We start from the raw sequence: 24,256 nt of genomic DNA on the forward strand, positions 1-24,256 counted from the left end.
TCCGGGGCAGTGGGAGCGTCGCGTCGGCGGCGGCTGTGGTGAAGGTGGTTGAGTGGCAGCTGGCTGGGCGCACGGTGCTCTCTCCAAGTGGAGGTCGGCAGGAGCGAGGTAGGTCCCGAAGTGGGTGCTGGGAGCCTTGATCGCTTTGGAAGGGAGAAGGAGGGAGAAGGCGGCCTGAGGCGGCCGCGTCCCGTCAACGAACTTTCGGGTGTTTGTTTACTCCTGACTTCCGGTATCTGCTCATGACTTCCGGTATCTGGTTTTGGCTGTGGGAGTGGGGTGGGGAAGGGGGGAAGCGGGAAAGCGTAAAGCGCTCTGTCCACTTGGAGACATCCGGGTACTCCTCTGGACGGCCGCGCCGATCCTGGGAGCGGCCGTGCCGGGCTACGTGCGGGCTCCGGGCGCCCAGGTGGGAGGCGGAAGTGTGGGCGGGGCGGAGTCGCTTCGCCGGGGTCGCTATGGTAACCGGCATGGGACAAAATACTTGGCGAGCGCGTCGGTTCACGTGGACCGGATGCGATCGGGCGCGGGCCTGAGGTTCAGTGATTGCAAAAAGGATTTTATTGAGACGGGCCCTTGGAGTGAGACACACGAAGAGCGTCTGCATTCTTGTCCCTTCCAAAATATGGATCACTTCGGTTTATTTTCCTTAGTCCACTGGAGTGTTGCCTCTCCCAGTGCATCGTCACTCGGTTTATTTTCCTTAGTCCACTGGAGTGTTGCCTCTCCCAGTGCATCATCACAAAATACCCGGAAAAACTTTCGGAAGCCATTCAGTATGATGCACCATGAAATAATGTTACTTTAGGTACGTTTGCTGTTAGATGTTGAATTCATTGAGAGGAGAGTAACCACGGTCCTTCCCCTAATCATAGCGACGGAATAAACAATACAAGCGCATTCTCTTCCAGCCTAGCACGTTCTAGATGATCTAGATTGAAATTTAGGTGGTAACGACCGAAGAATAGAGATTTACCAGTGTTCTGTATTTTGGAGCATGTCCTAATCTTATATGAAGTTACACGGATTAAACTTCCACAATACTGTATTTTGTATGTATTACGTATAGTATTTGTATATTTTACATATACGTATGAAATACACACACACACACACACAGAGCTTATCTCCAAGGTGTTGCCTTAAAGTTGCCTTCCAGTTTCATGCCTCCTGATTGTTTTTCTCCCTGGCATTTTAATGGCCCCAGGTAACTGGTGTCATGCATACCTTTGAGCTTTCACATGTGTTACTTTTATACCTTTGAACTCTCTTCCTGGCATTTTCATCTATCACAATCCTTTCCTGGCAGGTGTTTGCAAATGCCTGTGGGCCTAGTCAGGTTAACCTAAATGAGTGAAGTGGAGTTGGGGGAGCATCACCTAAAAGGGCCCAGTGGCTGTTTAGCCTGTCTGTATAGAGCCTTTGTTGCCAGATCTTTCAGTTTTCAAAGGAAATTGGACACGTACACTTTTTTGTATGCCTTTGGGCCTCTGTAAATAGGTTCTGAACTTGCAGGTTCAACCAACTGCTAATTGGAAATTACTTGGAAAAAAATTTTGTCTGTACTGAACTTGTACAGAGTTTTTTCTTTGTGTGTGTGTGTTCCCTCAACAATATAAATATATGCCTACCATTTACACTATATTATACATTATAAGTAGCATAGAGATAATTAAAATATATATGAAAGAACTCAGCACTGGTGGGTTACATCTATAATCTTATCTATTCTGGAGACATAGTGAAAGGGTTTGTGATAATTTTTTTTTTATGGGTCGGTTGTGGGGCTTGAACTTTGGGCCTGGGCACTGGCCCTGAGCTCTTCAGCTCAAGGCTAGCACTCTACCACTTGAGCCACATGCCACTTCTGGTTTTCTGGTGGTTATTAATTGGAGATAACAGTCTCACTGACTTTCCTGCCTGGGCTGGCTTTGAACCACGATCCTCAGATCTCAGCCTCCTGAGTAGCTAGGATTACAGGTATAAGCCACTGGCACCTGGAGTGATAAAATTTTAGCTACCTAATTAATGTACACACAAATGAGTTTATGGAAAACTGATGAAGTCTGAAGAGATTGGTGGATTCTGCCACCGTGTATTATGCTGCACTTATGAAGGTTGTTAGGACAACTGGTGAAGTTAAGTGGGATCTTGTCTGTATTAATTTAGTCATGTATCTGCCTGTGACTCTATGAAAGTATCAAAATATTCAGACAAATAATTTATACCAAAAAAGCTGACATCAGTCACTTTGTTTCTTGGGCTTTTCTTTGATCAGGTGATGTGCTAATCATGTCAGATAAAGATGATCCTGAGACTCCAGTGAAAACTGAAGCAAGTCCTGTCCTTGAAGATAGAAACTGTGAGCCAGTGGAGAATTTGGAGTCTGTGAAGAATGCTGAGTCTGCGGAGCAACACATCAACCAAGAGAGTCAGTCGGAACCTGTAGTATCCACTCGGAAAAGACCAGATGTTGCATCTTCCAGAGACCCTGAGACTTCGGAAGTTCTCCCTGTTCAGGTATCACAGACTGCCGCTGAAAAGAATCTGTTCAAATACTGGGACTCAGAACTATTGGGGTTAACCTGCTACTTCTGGGTCACCCCTAGTCCTAGCCCCTGAGGGGTCTTAGGTTTAGTTATTCCAGATTAACTGCAGATTCCATCTCCAACTGACCAGCCAAATGCCAGGCTAAAGCTGTGTGGCTTAGGTGGTAGAGTGCCAGCCATGAGCAAGTGGGCTGCGCAAGTGTGAGGTCCTGGTACCAGAAAAAAACAAGCTGGGGTTACGAGACTCAAGCTTAATGCTAATTTAAGATTGCATTTATTTTCACATTTTTATAACCATAAACTATAGTTTCCCAGTTCTTTAAATGCCTACAGAAGTAATTTCCTTTCCTGCATGGTGCCTAATGTGATGAAAACGTGGAATTGTCTGTCAGTCAAGCTGTGTATTAAATAAAATACTATTTGTTTATCCATACTTTGGCTAATAATTAGGTAATATATGTACATTACTTTGGCTCTCTAATTTTTTCACACTTTCTTGTGTCTCTTTTTCCCCTCTTATTTACTGGGAACAATAATAGGAGACTGTTTCCAAAGATGTACCAGAGAGCGGATGGGGATATTGGGGCAGCTGGGGCAAGTCTTTACTCTCCTCAGCCTCAGCTACAGTAGCCACTGTGGGTAAGGTCATCAGTCATTTCATTGTTTTCTGTGTGCATTTTACAGATTTGTGTCACAAATGACTTCGTTAACAATCCTTCCTTCCATGTTTATTCAAGGGGTTTACTGTTTGAAAACTAGTAATGAGGAGCTGATAGACATTGCTTCTATATTTTTTTTCCCTATATTTCTTTTTTTTTTTTTTTTTTGGCCAGTCCTAGGCCATGAACTCAGGGACTGAGCACTGTCCCTTGCTTCTTTTTTGCTCAAGGCTAGCACTCTGCCACTTGAGCCACAGCGCCTCTTCTGGCCATTTTCTGTATATGTGGAGCTGAGGAATTGAACCCAGGGCCTCATGTATACGAGGCAAGCACTCTTGCCACTAGGCCATATTCCCAGCCCTGACATTGCCTCTATAATTGGTAGCATTTTCTTCTTAAAATGAAGTTGAGGAATTGCTAAAAGTCTATTCTTTAGTGATGATATATATCAGCTTAAGTTTTTTTCTTTATTAAGGAGATAGTTTCAAGGATTCATTACCCTAATTGCTAAAAATAACATGTAGCCATAATGATTTTAGATATACGTACTTTTGCTATTTTATTTGTTCAATTTGGGTCACAAGGAGCAACACATTGTGGTTTTTCTCTAGGACAAGGTATTTCAAATGTCATCGAGAAGGCAGAGACTTCCCTTGGCATTCCTAGTCCCAGTGAAATTTCAGCTGAAGCCAAGCATGCTGGAGGTCAGTATGTAGAAACATCAAGTCCTAGAATACTTTGGATCCAATTCACTGTTTAGTGACCCTCTGATACTAAGCATCTTAGGGCTGTAGTGGGGTGCATTGTGAATCCATCTGCCAGTTAGCAGTCTCATAATTAATCATGTCTTTCTACTCTGCATCTGTAGTCATTTCAAAGAGCTCATGGTAGAGGCCTTTCATCCTGTTGGTTAGATCTATTCCTAGGTATACGATTATACTATTCCTGCTTATTTCTAGATATATTGTTCTTTTTGCATGGGATTGTGAATTAGATTGTCTTCTTAATTTCTTTCTCAGTGACTTTAATATTGGTATTGAAAAAGCCACTGATTGGTGGGCACTACTGGCTTATGCTAGTGAGCTACTAAGGAGGCTGAGATCTGAGGATCACAATTCAAAGCCAGCCCAGGCATGAATGACCCTAAAACTCTTTATCTCTATTTTATTACCAAAAATCTAGGAGTGGCGCTATGGCTCAAATGGTAGAGCACTTGCCTTGAACATAAAAGCTCTTGAGACATTTATCTTCCAATTAACCAGCAAAAAGCAAGATCTGGAGGTATGGTTCAAGTGGTAGAGTACCAGCCACGAACAAGAACAAAATAGCCAAATAAGAGTGTTGAAGACCTGAATTCAAACCCCAATACTGGCACACACACACACACACACACACACACACATACACACACACAAACACACATATACACACATACACCTTAACTAATTTACTGGACTTGACTCAAAACAACTATTATAATAATCCAGGTAGAACACAGCTATGACAGATGTTATGGAAATGGTATAGTAAGTGATCATGTGTAGAAAACACAAAAGGAAGAATTCAGACTCAAATGTTTCTATGTCTCTTTTGCATTTTCATCTTCTCAAATTCTCCTGGAAAAGCTATGCCAATCACATGTCTGCCCCTCTTCTCCTGACTGTTCCTTTTCCTGGGTCTTCCTGCTTGTCCTTCATCCTGACACTAGCTGCCTTTGTTCTGTGAAGTGATTTTCATCAATATAGACAGGATAGAAAGATCTGGAACTTTAAGAATGCTAAGAGGAAGCAATGCCATCCTAGCTACTCTTTTCTTTTGGACCAAAATCTTGTTCTGTTTTTTTGGTCCAGTGTCTGAAAATAGTTCTTTCTTATGTTTTGCCCAGTCTTGTAGCTGCTGTGGTAGGAAGGCAGGTATAACACCAGCTTCTTTATAATATTTGAAAGCATATGTTCCATCATTAAATTATTTGATATACTAGTTGAGTGTAAGATTTTTAAAGTTCAAATGGACTGATTAGTTTTGGAACATACTCATCTTTGTAATGTCTACTGGTTCCTTTACTACTAATCAGCATAATCTTCCGGGACAAAGTTGAGTTACAATTTACATACAGTACAGCTTTTTGCAATATGACTTTACTTGTATGGAGAAATAATAGTTACATTTATACTATGTAATCCCAATATATTGTGATACACAGGTATAGAATATTTCCTATATTTATGTGGATCACTGAGCTAGAAGAATATTTTTATTACCTAAGGGAGTTCCTTCATACTAGCTTGTAGCTAAATTTTTCTGCTGATTTACAGCTGCCAACAACTGATCTGTTTCTGACTATAGTTTCTCTGTGTAGAAGGTCATATCACTGAAATTGTTTGTTCTACTGCTGTGTAAATCAATATTTATTATTGTTTCTTCTTTTGCCGGCCCTGGGGCTTGAACTCAGGGCCTGGGTGCTGTCCTTGAGCCTCTCTGTACTCAAGGATAGTGCTCTACCACTTGAGCCACAGGGCCACTTCCGCTTTTTCTGAGTTGTTTATTGGAAATAAGAGGCTCATGGCCTGCCTAGGCTGGCTTTGAACTGCAAGCCTCAGATCTCAGCCTTCTGAGTAACTAGGATTACAGGGTGAACCACTGGCACCCAGCTAGATCAATACTTTTATATTCGAAATGAAATGAAAATGTAAAAGACCGCTTATCTTCGCCTTCACCTTAAAATAGTCTTTTAAGATTACTGTATACAAAAAGGCCTAAGGTCTTAAGTCTGGAAGAGCCAAATTTAAAAAAAAAAAGTCACATGATTTTAAAGCGCAATGGTTCATGAACATTCCTTTTGTGCTTATATATCTTCTCCCTTTGGTAGGAGAAACCAGTGCCAAAGAGAATGAAAACTCCTCTCCAGTGTCCGGGCCATTTGGAGTCCTCTCCACCATCTCCACTGCTGTTCAGAGCACAGTGAGTGAGACGTGGCAGCTGTTCCACTCCCTCCCATTCCTGTTGCGCGTTTCTGCATCTTTTTGTTCTTTTCCTGCAAGGTCTTGGGACTGCTTGCTCTTCAAGGACACCAGTCACTTGAGGATCAATCACTTCTGAAGGGTAGCGTAAAAGCTATGTGAAGACTTTCCCTAACAATACAGGATTATAGGTTGGACTGTTACAGAGAGATCATGCACATAGCCTTTTTTTTTTTTTTGCCAGTCCTGGGGCTTGAACTCAGGGCCTGAGCACTGTCCCTAGCTTCCTTTTTGCTCAAGGCTAGCACTCTACCACTTGAGCCACAGCGCCACTTCTGGTCATTTTCTATATATGTGGTGCCGAGGAATCGAACCCAGGGCTTCATGTATATGAGGCAAGCTACTAGGCCATATTCCCAGCCCAACACATAGCATTTTATGGACCAGAAATTCTGGTGTTTATGGGCCCTAGAACATGTCTGCTTTACAAAATATTTTTCTCATAATTGCATCTTTAAGCAGAAGGGAAAAATGATCTTTTAAAATGAGAGATATGGCTGGGGATATGGCCTAGTGGCAAGAGCGCTTGCCTCTTATACATGAAGCCCTGGCTTCAATTCCCCAGCACCACATATACAGAAAACAGCCAGAAGTGGCACTCTGGCTCAAGTGGCAGAGTGCTAGCCTTGAGCAAAAAAAAAAAAAAGAAGCCAGGGACAGTGCTCAGGCCCTGAGTCCAAGCCCCAGGACTGGCCAAAAAAAAAAAAGAGAGATACTTATAAAATTATACTTGATTAGAAAAATTTTAAGAGGACATAGAACCCTAAATATCTTTCCTACATAAAGGCAGGAGGTAGTGGTTTGGGTTTGTTTTTTTTTAAGTTTTTATTTTAACCTTTTGTATGTGTGTGCCAGTGGTGGGGCTTGAACTCAGGTCCTGGGTGCTGTCCCTGAGCTTTCTTTCTCAAGACTACTCTCTACCACTTGAGCTCTATTTCCTGAATTTTTTTTTTTTTTGAGTAGTAGCTCTAGTAGATACTGGCCAGCAGTTTTCCCAAGTGGTTCTACCTATTATATATTTCCACAAGCAGTGTGTATTGCTTCTGCCTAGTGCTTGATATTGTTGGCTACTCTTACAGAATTGAAACATACTAATGGCTGGGCATTGGTGGCTCATGCTTGTAAGCCTAGCTCCTCAGGAGGTTGAGATCTGGGCATTGTGGTTCAAAGCCAGCCAAGGCAGGAAAGTTTGCAAGACTCTTCTTTCCAATTAACCAGCAAACAAAGCATGAAGTAGAGCTGTGGCTCAAGTGGTAGAGTGCTATCCTTGAGGATAAAAAGCTTGGGGACAGCACCTAGGCCCTGAGTTCAAGTCTCTGGGCTGGTACAAAAAAACCCACAAAACCACAAAACATACAAATGTATTTTCCCAATATTGTAGTAATGCCATTGTATGTTGTCTTCTAGGGAAAGAGTGTTATTAGTGGGGGTTTAGATGCCTTAGAATTCATTGGGAAGAAGACAATGGATGTAATAGCAGAAGGGGATCCTGGCTTTAAAAGGACCAAGGGTCTGATGAACCGGAATTCTACACTCTCTCAGGTATTGTTACCTTCATTACTTTGATTTCTGTTTCTGTGTTTTTTGATTTGTATTTTTGCCTTTGTTAACTTGGGACTTTGTTAGTGTTTCCTTGCAAAGAATTTTCAATGCCTTATAAAATTAAGGCTTTTATTTTTTCTGATTTGGATGTGCTTTGAGAGCTCTCATGCTTAGAAGAATGGCCGGCTCTTTTATCTCCGCAGTAGCCTCCTGCCAAAGCAGTGCGAAATGCTGAGCGCTGTTATGATTGCTCATTAGGTTAATTCTTAGTTAATGGTTAATTTCCACTTTTGGAAATGCACGTGGCTCCTTGGGTGACACTGTCTAGCATCTAATTATGTCTAGCTTCTTCTTCTTTTTTTCCATGCAGCTCCTGATCCTTACTGAATTTGATTTACCATGCCAAGATTGAAGGGCAATATTCTGTATTGGAACTTGTCTCAGCTTCTTGCTTCTCTCCACACTTAAAACTTACCCTTGAGCTCTCATTATTTGCTGCAATGTTATGCTTCCATCTTTTTTTCCTTTCTTAGGTTTTACGAGAGGCAAAGGAGAAAGAAGAACTAAGGACCTCCAATGAGGTAACCATGGAAACAGACAAGAAAACTCATTATGGGCTACTCTTTGATGAATTTCAAGGCCTTTCACATCTCGAGGCTCTGGAGATGCTTTCCCGAGAAAGTGAAATCAAGGTAATTCCAATCCCAAACTCGCAGCTGAAAAAGAGTCCTCCAACAAGAAATGTTATAGTCTCTTTTCTCTTTGTGTATCTGCAAGATGAAATGTATCTCCAAAGGAAGCTTGGGACTCTGGAAATATTATACCAGAACAGAAAAATCCCCTAATGTTTAATTGCTAGGGAAAAAAAAGATTGAGTAAGTCAAATGTTATTTCTCTAAAAGTATACAAAAAGGACAGAACAACAAAGAGGTCTTAATTGTCACATGTTGTTTTCTTTCACCTTAGACTTTTATTATCTATTTTTTTCTTCAGTGTCCTGGGTTTTAGTTGTTGAAAAGCCTGTTAACAGCTGCTAATTTGTATATAATTTCCTGTTAGTTCATCTCCTCAGATATCTAAGCTCTTATTAAGCACTGATAATTTCCAGTTATCTCCGGCCTATATTATGTTTTGAAATATAAATTCTATCTATCTTCCTATAACATCTATCCTAGATTATGAAAGAATACATGTGGCTATAATCCTAGCTACTGAGGAGGCTGAGGTCTGAGGTTAGTTCAAAGCCAGCCCAGGCAGGGTATCTCTGATAAACAACTCAGAAAACCAGAAGTGGTGCATTAGCTCAAGTGCTAGAGCACTAGCCTTGAGCACAGAGAGGCTTAAGGATAACACCATAACACCCAGGTCCTGAGTTCAAGCCCAGGACAGGCCAAAAAAAAAAAAAAATTAGAGCCAGGTGCTGCAATCCTAGCTACTCAAGAGACTGAAATCTGATGATTGTGGTGTGAAGTCAGCTCAGGTAAGAAAGTCTGAGACATTATCTCCAATTAACTACCAAAAAGCTGGAAATGGAGCTGTAGCTCAAGTGATAGAGTGCTAGACTTGAGCACAAAAGCTCAGGGACCAACACACACACACACACACACACACACACACACACAAATAGCTGTGTTAGCAGCGAGCTCATAATTCTGACTCCAGTCTTTTCTCCTTGTGAGATTTTTTTAAATTAATATTTCTGCAATATTTTATTATCTTCATTCAGGTGAAATCTATCCTTAATTCTCTGAGTGGAGAAGAATTAGAGGCTATAATACTTGAATTAGAACAACTCAAAGAAGCATTTTCTCTAGCAGAATTTTGTGAGGAAGAGGAAGAAGAGAAAAAAGGTAATATGAACATTCAGTAGCTGAATGTGAAGATGTGTCTTTGAAATAACTTTAGTGTGTGTGTGTGTGTGTGTGTGTGTGTGTGTGTGTGTGTGTGTGTGTGTTGGTCCTGGGGCTTGAACTCTGGGTGTGGATGCTGTCCCTGAGCTTCTTTGCTTAAGACTAGCACTGTGGTTTGAGCCACACATCCACTTCCAGCTTTTTTTCTTTTTTTTTTGGCCAGTCCTGGGGTTTGAACTCAGGGCCTGAGTTCACTGTCCCTGGCTTCTTTTTGCTCAAGGCTAGCACTCTGCCAGCTTGAGCCACAGTTCCACTTCTGGCCTTTTCTATATATGTGGTGCTGAGGAATTGAACCTAGGGCTTCATGTAGGCAAGCACTCTTGCCACTATGCCATATTCCCAGCCCCTCAGCTCTTTTTGGTGACTCTAGATAAGTCTCAAGGACTTTTCTTCCTTGGTTGACTTCAACCTGTGGTCCTTAGATCCCAGCCTCCTGGGTAGCTAGTATGACAGGCATGAGCCATGAGGATTTTTTTTTGGAAATGGCAGGTATAAAGCAGTAATAATTTGCCCTTTCAAGATAGACTGGTGATTAAGAAATATATAGGGCTGGGGATATGGCCTAGTGGCATGAGTGCCTGCCTCATATACATGAGGCCCTGGGTTCGATTCCCCAGCACCACATATACAGAAAATGGCCAGAAGTGGCGCTGTGGCTCAAGTGGCAGAGTGCTAGCCTTGAGCAAAAAGAAGCCAGGGACAGTGCTCAGGCCCTGAGTCCATGGCCCAGGACTGGCAAAAAAAAAAAAAAAAAAAAAAGAAATATATAGATTCTAAAGGCTAAAACCTTAGGCTGGTCTCTAAGGAGTGAATGGATAGGATTTAGATGTGTAAAGAGAGAAAGAACATTTCCTGGCTATTTGTTTAGCTGTCTTGATTATTTATAAACACAACACACACACACACACACATTTTTTGCCAGTCCTGGGCCTTGAACTCAGGACTTGAGCACTGTCCCTGGCTTCTTTTTGCTCAAGGCTAGCACTCTGCCACTTGAGCCACAGCGCCACTTCTGGCTTTTTCTGTTTATGTGGTGCGGAGGAATCAAACCCAGGGCTTCATGTAGACGAGGCGAGCACTTTACCACTAGGCCATATTCCCAGCCCTCTTGATCCCCTTGATTATAGTTTGCTCTTGATCTATCTATTTGCTTACATGTTTCTCCAGTAAGGTGTTCTGTGTTCCCATCATCTGGATAATTTCAATGTTTGCCTTAGCACCCTTCCAACGTTCAGGAACCCCCCACCCCCATTTGCACATCACCATCGCTCACCTGGGTCATGGGTTAGTGCCCCAGCTTCCCTTCGCTTTTTCTCTGCTCAGCCAGGAAAGTGATCTTTCTGTGATTTAAAATGTGATCTGACCTGTCTCTGTTTAAACATCATTCAGTGGTTCCTCATCTGTTGTGTAGAAAAGTTAGAAATCTTCCTAGGGTTTGGAGGCCTTGTATAAGCTATATCCTACTTTGTAGCTTTTTTCCTTTTCTTACATTAAACACTGTGATCATACTAAACTTCTTGCCATGCTTTCACCCCTAATCTTGGCACTTATTTTATCTGCCTCAAACTCTTCCCATTTTCATGGCTAACCTGGACTCTCCTGGCTGCCTTACTGCCCCAACTTGCATTCCATTTCCTTTGTTTCCTTTTGCTGGTCCCAGGACTTGAACTCAGAGCCTGGGCTATGTCCCTGAGCCTCTTTGTGCTCAAGGTTACTGGTCTACCACTTGAGCCACAACGCCACTTACAGCCTTTTCTGTGTATGTGGTATTGAGGAATCGAACCCAGGGCTTCATGTGTGCTAGGCAAGCACTCTACCACTAAACCACATTCTCAGCCCCAATTTCCATTTTCTTATATGCTGTATCTGCTTGGTACTCTGTGCATTTTTCTGTAATGTGATGCAAAGAGAATTGAAAGTGGGAGGGCCAAAGTTGAACTCCTAATCTTTGCTAAGAGATCTTGAGGAAATCCTTGACTTCTTCCAGCCCTCATTATCTTTATCAGTAAGAAATGATAATGCCACTTCTCTTACATGCCCATTAAGAACATATCCATCGACATACCATACACAAGAGTCTGTAAGCACTCAAATTCCATGCTCAGATAAATTGTTATGATTACTTCTACTGCCTTCATTCCTCTTTCCTTCTCACCCTTGTGATCCTCAGCAGTTTTTTTTTTTTTTTTTCTGGAATGTCTTTCATGCAAGACTTTGTTTGTTCAGGGGATGAAGATTTTTCTGAAGAGATAACAGAGCTGTTTTCCCAGCTGCACATCTCCTGCAAACCAGAGAAACTTGCCAGAGTAAGTTATTACTTCCTACTGATTTGTGTTTGTTTATTTGTAACAGTTTAGTGGATAAAAAAACTGAGATGGCAACCATTTACCCTATGGCATTAAGACCTATGGGTAAAAGCCTTGTTGTTCATTGGTGACTTGTGAACTATGTGTGTTTATCCAAGATCAGAGTGGGTGGGGAGGCTCTATATCCAGAGTAATATTTAATACATCATATATCCATATAAAGCAGTAAGCGGCAGGCACACAGTGCTTCCTGGCCAGAGAGAGCTGGGTCCCCTTCGCTCTTATGTCCTAAGGTAAAGAATGTAACACTTGGTCTTTTATTTTTAACCTCTGAGAATGCTTGCATTCTCCACAAAACTCACCTTTCAAGTATATCTCTTCACCATTCTCAACCTAGTATTGTTTAAAAGAAAATGCCAAATTTAGAGCAGAGTTACAAAAGCAACGTAAACAACATGTGTGGCTTTTTATGCAAATTTACTCTGGTTCATATTTTTGCTTCCTTTGTTTCATCACGTGTGCTTGCGTGCATATTCTCTTTGTGGACACACATTTGAGATGAACTTGTATATATTGTAGTCTTCGATGTTTTACGTGTTTTAATCCTACATGTTTTAATCTCCATCTCCTCAGGATATAAATGTCCCATTATTACATAGCCACAGTATAGTTTATCAGCTTCAGTAAATTAATCACAATGCCATTCTTTTGCTTAATCTTTTATCTATATTCCAGTCTTGCCAATTGGCTCAGTTCTGTTCTTTGTATCAATTTTTTTCCTCCAGTACTAGTACCAGTACATGATCATGAATTATATGTCGTTGTGTATACTTGATCTCTTTTAATCTGGAATAATTCCTCAGCCTTTCCTTATCCATATGACATTAATATTTTTGAACAAGCACCTCCCTCCCCTTTAGTAGCTAGGATGACAGGTATGAAGTCATTGGTGCCTGGCAAATGTTAAAGAGTCCTTGTGGGTTCAGCATGTCATCGTTTACCCCAAGCTCTTACAAAGTGTGAGGCTTACTGTAAAGAAATGCTCATTGTTGGTGATCCCATAGAAACTAGCTTCATATCCTAAATAAACATTTAGATGTTAAGTAAGCGAACATGTCTCAACCTTTATTCTAGGTAAATTGCTAGGTGCTAGGGAAATAATGACAAAAAAAGACATAGAAAAATCACAAGAATAAAGGAAATCATGTTAGTATTGTTAAGAGGTCAGTAGTTTGTGTGTGGTTGATAATTTCTCATGTGGTTCCCATAGGTCTCAGAAAGCAGTTTTCAGATGATTGAAATTTCTGGCATTGAGACCTAGGATTTAGCATGGGCATGCTGTAGGGCAAAGTGCACTGGAGCCTGTAGGTGTGGAAATGTGGCTGATTCTCACCCTGACACACGTGATCTTCAGCAAATGCCATTCCTTCTTCATGCCTCGTGAATTTCAACTAGAAAAAAATAGTGGTTGTTGGAGAAACTAAGCCATAGACGTTTTTCATTCTTCCTCCCGCCCTCAACGGTGCTAAGTGCCAGGTTGAATCTTGGTGGTGGATGGTAGGAATAATTTGGGGAAAAAATGATAAATTACCCTGAGTTGCTTCAGTAGTTCATGACTTTGCTTTCTGAATTATTTACAGGGCAAGTCACTTTATGTATGCACTATACCCATTAACTATTTTCTTCAAGCATATTAAACTTATGCTATCAGTTTTCTTTTATGTGGCCTTCATGCTATTTTGTTGTTGTTGTTGTTAGTTGTGGGCCTTGAACTCAAGGCCTGGGTGCTATCCCTGAGCTTCTTTGTGCATCACTTTTGGTTTTTGAGTGGCTTATTGGAAATAAGTCTCTCGGGGATTTTTCTGCCCAGGGTGGCTTTGAACTGCGATCCTTAGATCTCAGCTTCTTGAGTAGCTAGGATCACAGGTGTGAGCCATTGGCATCCAGCCTTTCTTTCACTTTTTAACCTCAGATGAAGGAATCCTTAGTTTCTTTTCCTCTCATTTTATCTCAGACAAAATTGCAAAGGAATTCACAGGAATTCACATGCTTTCTGGACTGTCAGTTGTTAGGATCCTTTCTAGCCTCCCTCGCTGTTTATTCTCTTCTGTGAGGCTTATCACTCTGTCCTCCTCTCCTGTTAGGCTCTCTTCTTCTCATTGGCCATTGTTTTGTTCCTCAAACATAAAAAGCCAATTTTGCTTAATATTTGTAATTCTTCTTGTAATTCTTCTGAGTTCAGCTCACATTTCACTTAGGAACAGTTCTTGGCCACCTAACTTGAGCTAGCTTTCATGAACCTAGTTCTGCCTTTTTATCACCCCACTTCATTTTCTTCATGGCTATTTGTGTTTGTTTGCTTGCTTTTCTCATAAGAATTAAAAAGTATGGGCCTCTAGTTAATGAATTTGTAATACCTAACATTTACACATAAATGTGTAGTCCCTACACATTTGTAATCAATGAATGAATAAATGCCCGTGTCCCATCCTATGGTCTTGTTAGATACCTCAGGGTTTGCTTGACACACTTGGAATTTTCCTGCCTCCCAGCCTGGATGTGACTCCAGTCTGTTTGGTGTTTGGAATTGAGAGGTTAAGCTCTTTACCAATGAGTAATGGGAAGGTTTAGATCAGAGCCAGTTTGTGAAGGTCTTCCTGAGGCGCCCTAGGTTCTGCTTCAGCTCATTCGTGTGTAGCCTTAGGTGCCACCCTACCCATGGTCTTGAAAGAAGGCTGTAATGCCTTCTCTGCAGTCAAGCCCATGAGTCTCAGGTGGAATGATTTTCAAGGTCTCCTGTGGCTCCCTGTTACCTGGTTACAGCTTTGCATGCATTCTGTCTGTATAAAGTTATTCAAGTGCATGCCTCCATTTAATGGCAGTAAGCATTTTAGGAGAAACCAAGACAGTCACTAAGAAAGAGAATTGCTCCGTAGCCAAGAAACGATTAGATCTGGGGCTTTAGATAAAGCTTTGGCTGTCTCTGTCTCTTGGCTTTGCTTTATTTTGCCTTGATTTCACTGAGGGACTCTAGTGGATTAAAGTGGGCTTTCCTTATCTAGGAAGTTTACCAGATGTGATGGGGTTCCATAGACCCCACTGGATTTTACTTTTCTATCCAGTAACCAATTACTGTGACAACAGGAGGATTAATGTTATTCTTAGTTAAACCAGAATCATTTGTCAATGGCTGGTGGCTTCATTTAAGCACTATCACATAAACAGAAAAGAACCAAGTATCTGAAAGGTCCTAGAAAGGAGATGAGAGCATGGTCCTTAAAGCAGTGGTTATTCTCGACTGTGTGTCAGGCACTTGAAAAGCCAAAGTAGACACTCTGAGGCTACCTATACTATGTCGTTTAGTTGGGAGAGTAACACATGGTGAATCTCAGTGCATACTGTTAAGTAATGAATCTAAGGGGCAGGGCACACAGGAGCATGGGAGTTGAGGGAAGTGATGGAGTGCCTAGCCTTCTGGAAGGGTTTGGAGAGACAGCACGTGGATGGAGGGCGGCAAGGCTGCAGGACATTACAGAGACTGAGAAGTAGAAGGAAGAAGCCAGGACACTGAAGTCATAGTCAGGGGAAACATCTCAGGGACTTGTCATGAAGGGGCTGGGTCTAGTGGATGAGAAAGTATCCATGCTTACCTCTGGGCTGCTTACTCGTAGCATTAGAGCAGATGAATATGAATTTAACATGAGCCAGCTTAGAAGCAGGGGAATCAGTCAATGACGTGCCTATGAACCCAAGAGTTGAACTCACAATGTCAGAATTAGCTTGGATGAATCTTTCAAAGTGTCCCTCTTGCTTTGCTTAGGCAAGAAGTGCAACCTATGAATGGATCAGGACATCCCTGGCCAAGCCAACTGCGGAGAAAGAGAAAGGAGAAATACAGTTGGAAACAGAAAATGCTACGGAAATCAACAAAAATACAATAGAGGTAACTGAGTTATTCTTTCTTCCTCCCCCCTCCTCCCCTTCTCCCTCCCTATTCTCTCCCCTCCCTCTCCTCCCCTTCTCCACCCCTTCCTTTCCTTTTCTTCCCCTCCTAAGAAGTAGGTATTAAAGTTAAGGATCCAGGGTCCTTCAGATTCATTGCAGTGTTATCCATAATTTCAACCTTTTAAGCATTGTAGTTCTGCAGGTTATGATCCAAGATGGATCATTTTAATTCTGGACTGTAGGAGTAATAAAGGAATACGTGTGTCATGAGGAAGGTCCTCAGAAACTGCTACCAGACACTCATGAGTGTGTGTGTCCAGGGTCTGGACACTGTCCCTAAGCTTCTTTTGCCTAAGGGCTAGTGCTCTACTTCTTGAGTCATAGTTCCACTTGTGGCTTTTTTGGTAGTCTCAAAGACTTTTCCTGCCCGAGCTGGCTGTGAATTGATATCTTCAAATCTCCTGAGTTGCTAAGATTAGAAACACAAACCACTGACACCCAACAACACTCTTTTTCTAAATCTTTTGGCCAAAACTTAGTCACATGGTGATATCCAACTGCAAGGGGAGCCTCTTTTTTTTTTTGTAGTTACAGGAAAATTACACTGTTACTATAGAAGAAGAGAATGTTTATGAGGGACTGTTAGTCTTGATACTTTCTACAGAGAGAGGCCCAGTGGTTCATTTTCCATTTCTCAACACCGCACAAACAAAAACTGATCCTTTGTTATGCTTTGTTTAAAACCATGCAGGATATCCACGCGTTTGCAATCCGCAGCCTGGCAGAGTTGACTGCTTGCTCCATAGAGCTCTTCCACAAAACCGCCGCCTTGGTTCTGCACGGCCAGAAGCAGGAAGTGACTGCCCTTGCCCGGAGCCAGACTCTTTCCCAGTATGTGGAATGGGCCTCTCTTTAAAGGATGCAAATCACTGAGTGTTATTGGCTGATCTCCAGAGGTTTTAGATACTTCTAACAAAATGTCACATTCTGTTTATGTACAGATTAGAGGTTTGTTCATGGGGGGTGGTTTTTCCTTTTTTTATTGAGCTATGATAAGTCTACATTTATAAACCCATCCTTTTCATGAACTGCTCATGGTGTAAAATCTGTTTCATCTCAGTCTTCATAGGAATGGAACTTGGGGTAATTCTTAATAATAGCTATTGGTTACTGAGCACTTTTATGCCAGGCACCATGCTAAGGGATTTAGGTGGATTATTCCCAATTTATACAACACCACAAAGAGCAAATGACTAGTCTAGCATTTAAAAACAGGAAATGCAGGGTCATTTGTAATCAGCCAGATGTACAGCCCAGGACTTCAACACTAGTTAAAGTCTTACACCCATTTTTCTGATTTTTAGCAAATGTAGTGTACAATGATAGCATCTAAGTATTCCCAGGAAGAAAAACAAAAGGACCCAGTGGTGTTTAAATAGTGGTTTTCATTTGTAGGATGGGGAGAGGCTGCTGCTGTTCTTTCTCCAAACCTCCTCTTCAACTGCACCATCAGTGCTGCTCTGTCAAATCCCACAGGGGTCCTAGTTTTGACTTGACCAACCCTTGAGAGTCAGAGACACCTGTTGTGGAGAAATTCTTGCTTTGTCAGGTATTCCTGCTTAGCTCACTGAATTCAGATCCCTATTCAAATGCCAATTTCTCAGAGACACCTTCCTTCATCAGCTTTCTAAAGATAGCACATCCCAGTTAGGCATGGTGACTCACTCCTTTTAATCCTAGCCTACCCACAAAGCTGAGATCTGAGGATCTGTGTTTGAAGCCAGCCTGGCAGGAAAGTCCATGAAACTCTTTTATCTCCATTTAATAACCAGAGGAAAGGCAGGAAGGGAGCTCTCAGTGCAACAGAGTTACCAGGCATTGGCAGCATCCTTGCTTAGCACCCTCCAGTGCTGCCTGCGGCTGCTGAAACCCGAGAGGGGGAACGGAGAGCGAGGAACAGCATCGCTCTGCCTCACCTAAAGAGACCACATAATTTTGCATTCTAAATGGAGCCCCCTTGAGAGACAACCATTCTGGAATACGTAGTAGAGTCATGTTCCTCTTTGAACTCCTGAAAGATTTAGGCTTAAGATTCTGATTTCAACTCTATTTCTAAACATATCCTTAAAAAGTGCTTTTTGTTTTTGGTTGGCCATGGGGCTTGAACTCAGGGCCTAGGTTGCTATCCCTGAGCTCTTACGCTCAGGTGCCACTTCCTGTTTTCTGGTGGTTCATTGGAAATGGGAGGTTCACAGGCATTTCTGCCGTGACTGGCTTTGAGTAGCTGGGATGACAGGCGTGAGCCACCTGCACACACCTGGTTTAAAAAAGAAAAGTGCATTTTAATTGCTTCCTTTGGTTTAACTTGAAGGGATAGTAGTTTCTGAAAGGAACATATTTTACTAAGGAGTGGACTTCCTCTTTTTGAGCCTTTGACTAATTAGATGGGTCTCCAAGTACATTAAATGCCTGAACTTTTTTTTTTATGCCTTTAAACACTGCCTTCTTTCACCAGAGCCATTTATTACTTTATGCTCGCTGTTAAATATGGCTTATTTCAAAACAGAAAAAAAAGAGAAGAAATCTCCTTTCTTTCTTCTTCCCTAGGATGACCATTGTGTTGTGTAAAGAGCTGTCCTTCCTGTCAAAAGAGTTCACCACATGCCTAACGACCGCGGGGGTAAGAATTCATGCCTCGTCGTATTTTGCTGTCTTGGATAGATTTTACATACCATAGAATTATTCGGTTTCAGGTGTACCATCCAGTGGTTTTATGTAAATGTGCAGTCATTATTATAATCAAATTTTAACACATTTTTTTCATCTCTACTAAAATCCTCATAATTACTCATTTCCTTTAACACGGTCCCTCAGTCCTAAGCAATACAGATTTATTTTCTATCTCTACATTGGCTGTGGACATTTCTTATAAGTGACATCCTATACTATGTGGTATTTGTGGCTGGTTTCATTAACCTGTGCTTTTGAAGTTCATCTATGCTTTAGCACATGTCAGTACTTTTCAACCCTGTGTGTACTCTTATGGGTAGATATCACATTGTTTTATTCTTTAGTTGGCAGATATTTGGGTTGTTTCTGTCTTTTCATTAATGGATACTGTTGTCATGAGTATGGATGTGAATTATTAGTTAGATATCCAGAGAGTATCTGTTAGTCCACACTGGTGATAGTAATTCACTGACTGTCAAAAGAAAGTGACTGCACAATTTTACATTTCTACCAGCAGATATATGAGGGTTATAATTTCTCCACATCTTCATCAGTATTTACTATTGTCTTTTTCTTAGCCATCTTGTATTCATTGTATTTCTGATTTCCATTCTTCCAGTGGCTAATGATACTGAGCACCTTTTTTTTTGTACTTGTTTACCATTGAGCTTTGGAGAAATATCTAATCAAGTCCTTTGCCCATTGTTTAATTGTTTGCCTTTTTATCATTGACTTGTGGAAGGCTTTTTTAAAAATCTTTTCTGGATATAAGTTTCTTATCAGTTGTATGATAATGCATATGTTTTCTCCATGGCAACTTGTTTCACTTGCTTTAAAATTTTTTTTTAAATTTAATTTGGGGCTGGGGATATGGCCTAGTGGCAAGAGTGCCTGCCTCATATACATGAGGCCCTGGGTTCGATTCCCCAGCACCACATATATGGAAAATAGCCAGAAGGGGCGCTGTGGCTCAGGTGGCAGAGTGCTAGCCTTGAGCGGGAAGAAGCCAGGGACAGTGCTCAGGACCCGAGTCCAAGCCCCAGGACTGACCAAAAAAAAATTTTTTTTTAAATTTAATTTTGTATGTCTATGCCAGTTCTAGTCTTGAACTTAGGCCTTGGGCACTGTCCCTGAGCCTCTTTTGCTCAAGGCTAGCACTCTACCACTTGAGCCACAGCTCAGCTTCTGGCTTTTAGTAGTTTTATTGGACGTAAGAGTCTCATGGACTTTCCTGCTCAGGGTGGGTTTGAACCATGATTTTCAGATCTCAGCCTCGTGAGTAGCTAGAATTACAGGCATGAGCCACTGGTACCCAGATTCACTTTCTTGGTAGTATACTCTTCATAGAAATCTTGGTACAATTCAGCTTATTAGTAGTCTCTTTTATCACTTGTGCTTTGGATGTTGTATCCAAGAAAGCACTGCCTATGCCAAGGTCATGAACATTTACTTTTGTATTTCTTCTACTTGTTTTTGTTCTGATGTTGGTGATTTATTTGGATGAACTTTGTATGTGGTGTGAAGTGTAGGGTCTGACTTCATTCTTGCACATGCAAATATTCAGCACCATTTGTAAAGACTATTTTCCCCCATTGAATTTTCTTGGCCCCTTGTCAGAACTCCAGTGACCACAGACCCATGGACTCTGATCAATATTTTACTGGTGTGTCTGAGTATCCTGTTGTCTTACTGTGGTCTTACATCAAATATTGTGGGTCTTCTAGCTGTTTTATGTTTTGACCACTGGGGCCCCATACATGTCAGCATAAATTTTAGAACCAGCTTATATCTATATCTAACTTGTGTTTACAACTCACTTTTGTTTTCTTTTTATGAAGTCTTCAGTGTAGAAATATAGACCTTACTAAAATAAAACCCCCAAATTTTGACTAAAGAGTAGCATCTTGTTGGGAGCCTATGGCTTACACCTGCAGTTCTAGCTACTTAGGAGGCTGAGATCTATGGATCACAGTTTGATGCCATCCTGGGCAGGAAAGTCTATGAAACATATCCAATAAGCTACCAAAAAAAGCCAGAAGGGGAACTGTAGCTCAAAGGGTAGAACACTAGCCTTGAGCAAAAGAAGCTCAGGGACAGTGCCCAGGACTGGTACCCACAACACATGCACAAAAAGAGTAGTATTGCTTTTAAACGGTAGTAACATTCCTGTTACATAGCCAGTCAGTGAGAGAGCTATAATGAAACCTAAATATAATTACACCTAAATTAAAAAAATGGGATTGTAAATATTTTTATGAAGGGTATTTGAATTATGAAATGTGACTCAAGAAATTGATAATCCTAAATTAAGATAAGAACATTTTAAAAAGAAAATAAAAATGTTAATGTCATTTTGGTAGAAAAGTTATGGTGGGGCCTTAAATTTGTTCTGATTAAGACAGTAACTCATATTTTTAAAAATTGAGTCTAGAGTATTCTTATTAGGGATAATCCTGGGATATAGCTTCTCTTTACCTCTTACTGTTTTCTTTAAAAGAGCTTCTGGGTTTCCTGAAATTAATTTTATGAGGCCAAATCAAAAGGATACTTGAAGCCTGCAAATCAGTTGTAATGTACTAATACGCCTAGGTTTTAAATGTGCATGGTTTATTTCCATGAAATGAATTTTTTCAAATAGTCTGTCTTAAAACCTGTTGTTGTTTTTTTAAGCACGTTTTGGTTTCAAGTTGTTCTGAAGTTTGTGTTCAGATGTATCTTTCCCATCCCCTCTTCTAAAATGAAGACGTTGCTTCTACTCTGTAAGGCACTGTCAATTTGAATAGGACAGAAAGGAAATTAAATTTTTAAATCACTTAAAATTTCACTTTGCAGCTGTGTTTTGTTCTTTCCAGTTCAGTTAGTTACCTTATGCTTATATTTATGTGTGTATGTTTCAAAGTGGCATTGTATATATATATAGTTTTATAGTTATATATGTATAGTATATCATATAAAATTATATACATATATACATATAGTTTTTTTTTAAACTATATAAAACTATGTAAAACTGCTGATTGCAAAACTGTTTCCTTTATTTCAGGTTAAAGAAAAGGCAGATGTCCTTAATCCCTTAATCACTGCGGTATTTCTGGAGGTTAGTAGTACCTGGTCTTTTAAGTTTTTAACTCAAAAGGCACTATGTATTAAGTCTTTTATTACTGATTCTTAAAACATCTATATAGGCAGTTTCACATTATTTTTGCAGATGTAACCAAAGTCGTGTTTATGTGCCGTGTACCCCTGTTGATGAGTTGTAGGGAATAAGGTAGAAAGCGGTGGCACAAAGAGGAAAAGCAGTAGGCTATCGTTGCTTAGTCCCTTCCCCTGGACAGCGTGTACCAGGGTCATTCTGGGTTCACACATTGTGGAGACCCTGCTAGTGAGTGAAATGTTGATCTTTACAAAATCCAGCTACTTGGAAGGCTCGTGGTTTGAGATCAGGTTGGTAGGTAGTGAGATCCTTACTCCAGAACAATCTGAGTATGGTGGTTCCTGCCTGTAATCCCAGCCGTTCAGGTGATCTGAAGCAAAGCTACCAGGAGACCCTCTCTGACTCAGATGCAGAAGGGCCAGGACGGTGGCCCGTGTGGTAATAGCACTTTGCAGGAGTCTTCTCTAGTCTGACAAAACCTCCAGAAAAAGGTCTGGGTAGACGATTTAGACTCGGGATGATTTGCTTTGAATATGCTTAGTCTAGAAGAAATATTTTGATAATGGACTGGATTTTAAATATGGGATGTTGACTTTAGTTTCCAGCCATTTCAAACATATTTAAAAATGACTATTAAAGGGATGCTCTTAATTCTTTCAGCACACACACAGTTTTCTTTGAACTCCCAGGAGATTGTGGTATGGGAACTCTGGCAGAGTGGTAGAGTTGAAAGAACTTCGCAAACCTGGGGGCCGATCCTGTCCTGGAATTTACAATCTGGGACAATCTCATTATTTTAAGGTTTTGTTTTTTTTTTCCCCCTTTCTTTTCTTTTTGGCTGGAAAATGTGTAATGAAATGTCACGCTGACGTTGGGGCAGGAGTACCAGCCAGTGATGAAGGCAGCAGCGGTCATCTCATGTGGCATGGGTTTCCTGTGCTGTTTTGAGATCTAGAAAGTTCTAGAACCTTCTGGAAAGACTTGAGATACTCTTGTCCTTGAAATTGTGTATTTTATCCTTATGGAATGAACGATTCTGTTGTCAGATACAGATGACCTCTGGCAAACCGAGCATAATGATTCCATGACACCTCTGGTCAGTATGATGTGCAGGTAGAAAAGAGTGTTCGCTGTCATCTTGGAGAGGAGTGTTCCTTCTTTGTTTGCCAGTCGCTATCTCATGCTCCCTGTTTTCACTCAGTCCTGGGGAGAAGAGCTGAGCTGTCTGTCATGCGGGGCTGCAAGTCCTATTGGCGCAGAATTGACAGCCCTTAGAAAGCCTCATCAATAATGAACTCCAGTGCTGGGGCAGAATCTGTCCACTCAATCAGAGAATAAACACACTTTGAATGTCGGGAGCGAGCAGGATGCCAAAGAACAGCAACTATTTCTGATGGACAAGCTTAAACAAAAATGCTAATAACTTGGGTGATGCTCTCTTAAGCATAAGTTAGGTCTTTGTCTTCCTTATAGAGCTAGTCAAGTCTCTGTTCTTAACTTAGTAAGCTACAAATGTAGTTAGAGTGCACATATTAGCTAGGTGCGAGTGGCTTGTCATCTTAGCTACTCAGGGGACTGAAGTCTGAGAATCACAGTTCAAAGCCAACCTGGACAGGAAAGTCTGTGAGACACTTATCTCACCAATTAAATGCCAAAAACCCAGACTCGGAGTGGTGGCTCAAGTGGTAGAGTGATATAGCCTTGAGCAAAAGAAAAAAAAAAACCCTCAAGGACAGCACCCAAGCCCTGAGTTCAAGCCTGGGTCGAGCACACACACACACATAGCTTGCACCCATTCATCTGTTCTTTTATGTCTTTCCTTTTCTCTTTTGTGTGACTGAGGTCCTTTGTCTTTTCAATCCTGCCAGGCATCCAACAGTGCCTCATATATCCAAGATGCCTTTCAGCTGCTCTTGCCCGTGCTGCAGATCTCGCTCATTGAGAAGAAGATAGAGTCACTTGGGCAGGAGTCACCGGTCCAGAGGCTTTCGTCAGAGCGTTGAAGAACAGAGTATCTAAACGGGGATGTGTGACTGCCAGGCAGGGCCACTGTCTCCAAGAGCCTCCAGTAGCCAAGAATGAGAATGGTTATTTTAGCATGTGAAAATTCAGGCAGGGCAGCAGGTGTAAAGAGGAAGTTTGTTTCTTAACTTGGCTTAAAGCAGCCAGGTTCTCACACTACTCCCATTTATTATAATGGATAAACTCTTTGAAACAAGATGATTGTAGACATTTTAAGAATAATGGCTCTAGTAAACAGTAGGGCATTCAGACAAAGATGTTGGTTGCAAAACACAAATGATTTTTGTCTTGTAACCCGTGGATAACATTGTTAAGCAGGCAAAAAAAAAAGTTGCATTCTAGAACTTATGAAATGCTTGGTTTATTAATTCTGTGGATGATTTCTTTCTAGAATAAAATCTATGGTTTTAAGAGAATTG

General features: G+C 41.2%; 1 protein-coding gene across 1 annotated transcript; it reads left to right on the forward strand.

The window, feature by feature from the left end:
• Window positions 1-24,256, forward strand: Fam114a2 (family with sequence similarity 114 member A2). The gene is made up of 14 exons (XM_048334037.1): window positions 1-108; window positions 2,279-2,520; window positions 3,089-3,188; window positions 3,820-3,912; window positions 6,078-6,169; window positions 7,636-7,770; window positions 8,304-8,462; window positions 9,497-9,620; window positions 11,907-11,986; window positions 15,807-15,929; window positions 16,683-16,822; window positions 18,539-18,611; window positions 21,705-21,758; window positions 23,684-24,256. Exons 2-14 carry the CDS (start codon window positions 2,293-2,295, stop codon window positions 23,816-23,818), a joined length of 1,536 nt encoding a protein of 511 aa, XP_048189994.1. The 5' UTR covers window positions 1-108; window positions 2,279-2,292; the 3' UTR covers window positions 23,819-24,256.

This window comes from Perognathus longimembris, chromosome 25, assembly GCF_023159225.1.
Source record: "Perognathus longimembris pacificus isolate PPM17 chromosome 25, ASM2315922v1, whole genome shotgun sequence".
NCBI lineage: Eukaryota > Metazoa > Chordata > Mammalia > Rodentia > Heteromyidae > Perognathus > Perognathus longimembris.

Excerpts from the sequence above, each read along its gene's own strand:
- Fam114a2 (XM_048334037.1), top strand. The coding sequence starts at position 2,293 with ATGTCAGATAAAGATGATCCTGAGACTCCAGTGAAAACTGAAGCAAGT. Across the intron at positions 3,189-3,819 it reads AGCTACAGTAGCCACTGTGG|GACAAGGTATTTCAAATGTC; the intron begins GTAAGGTCATCA and ends GTTTTTCTCTAG. Across the intron at positions 8,463-9,496 it reads CCCGAGAAAGTGAAATCAAG|GTGAAATCTATCCTTAATTC; the intron begins GTAATTCCAATC and ends ATCTTCATTCAG.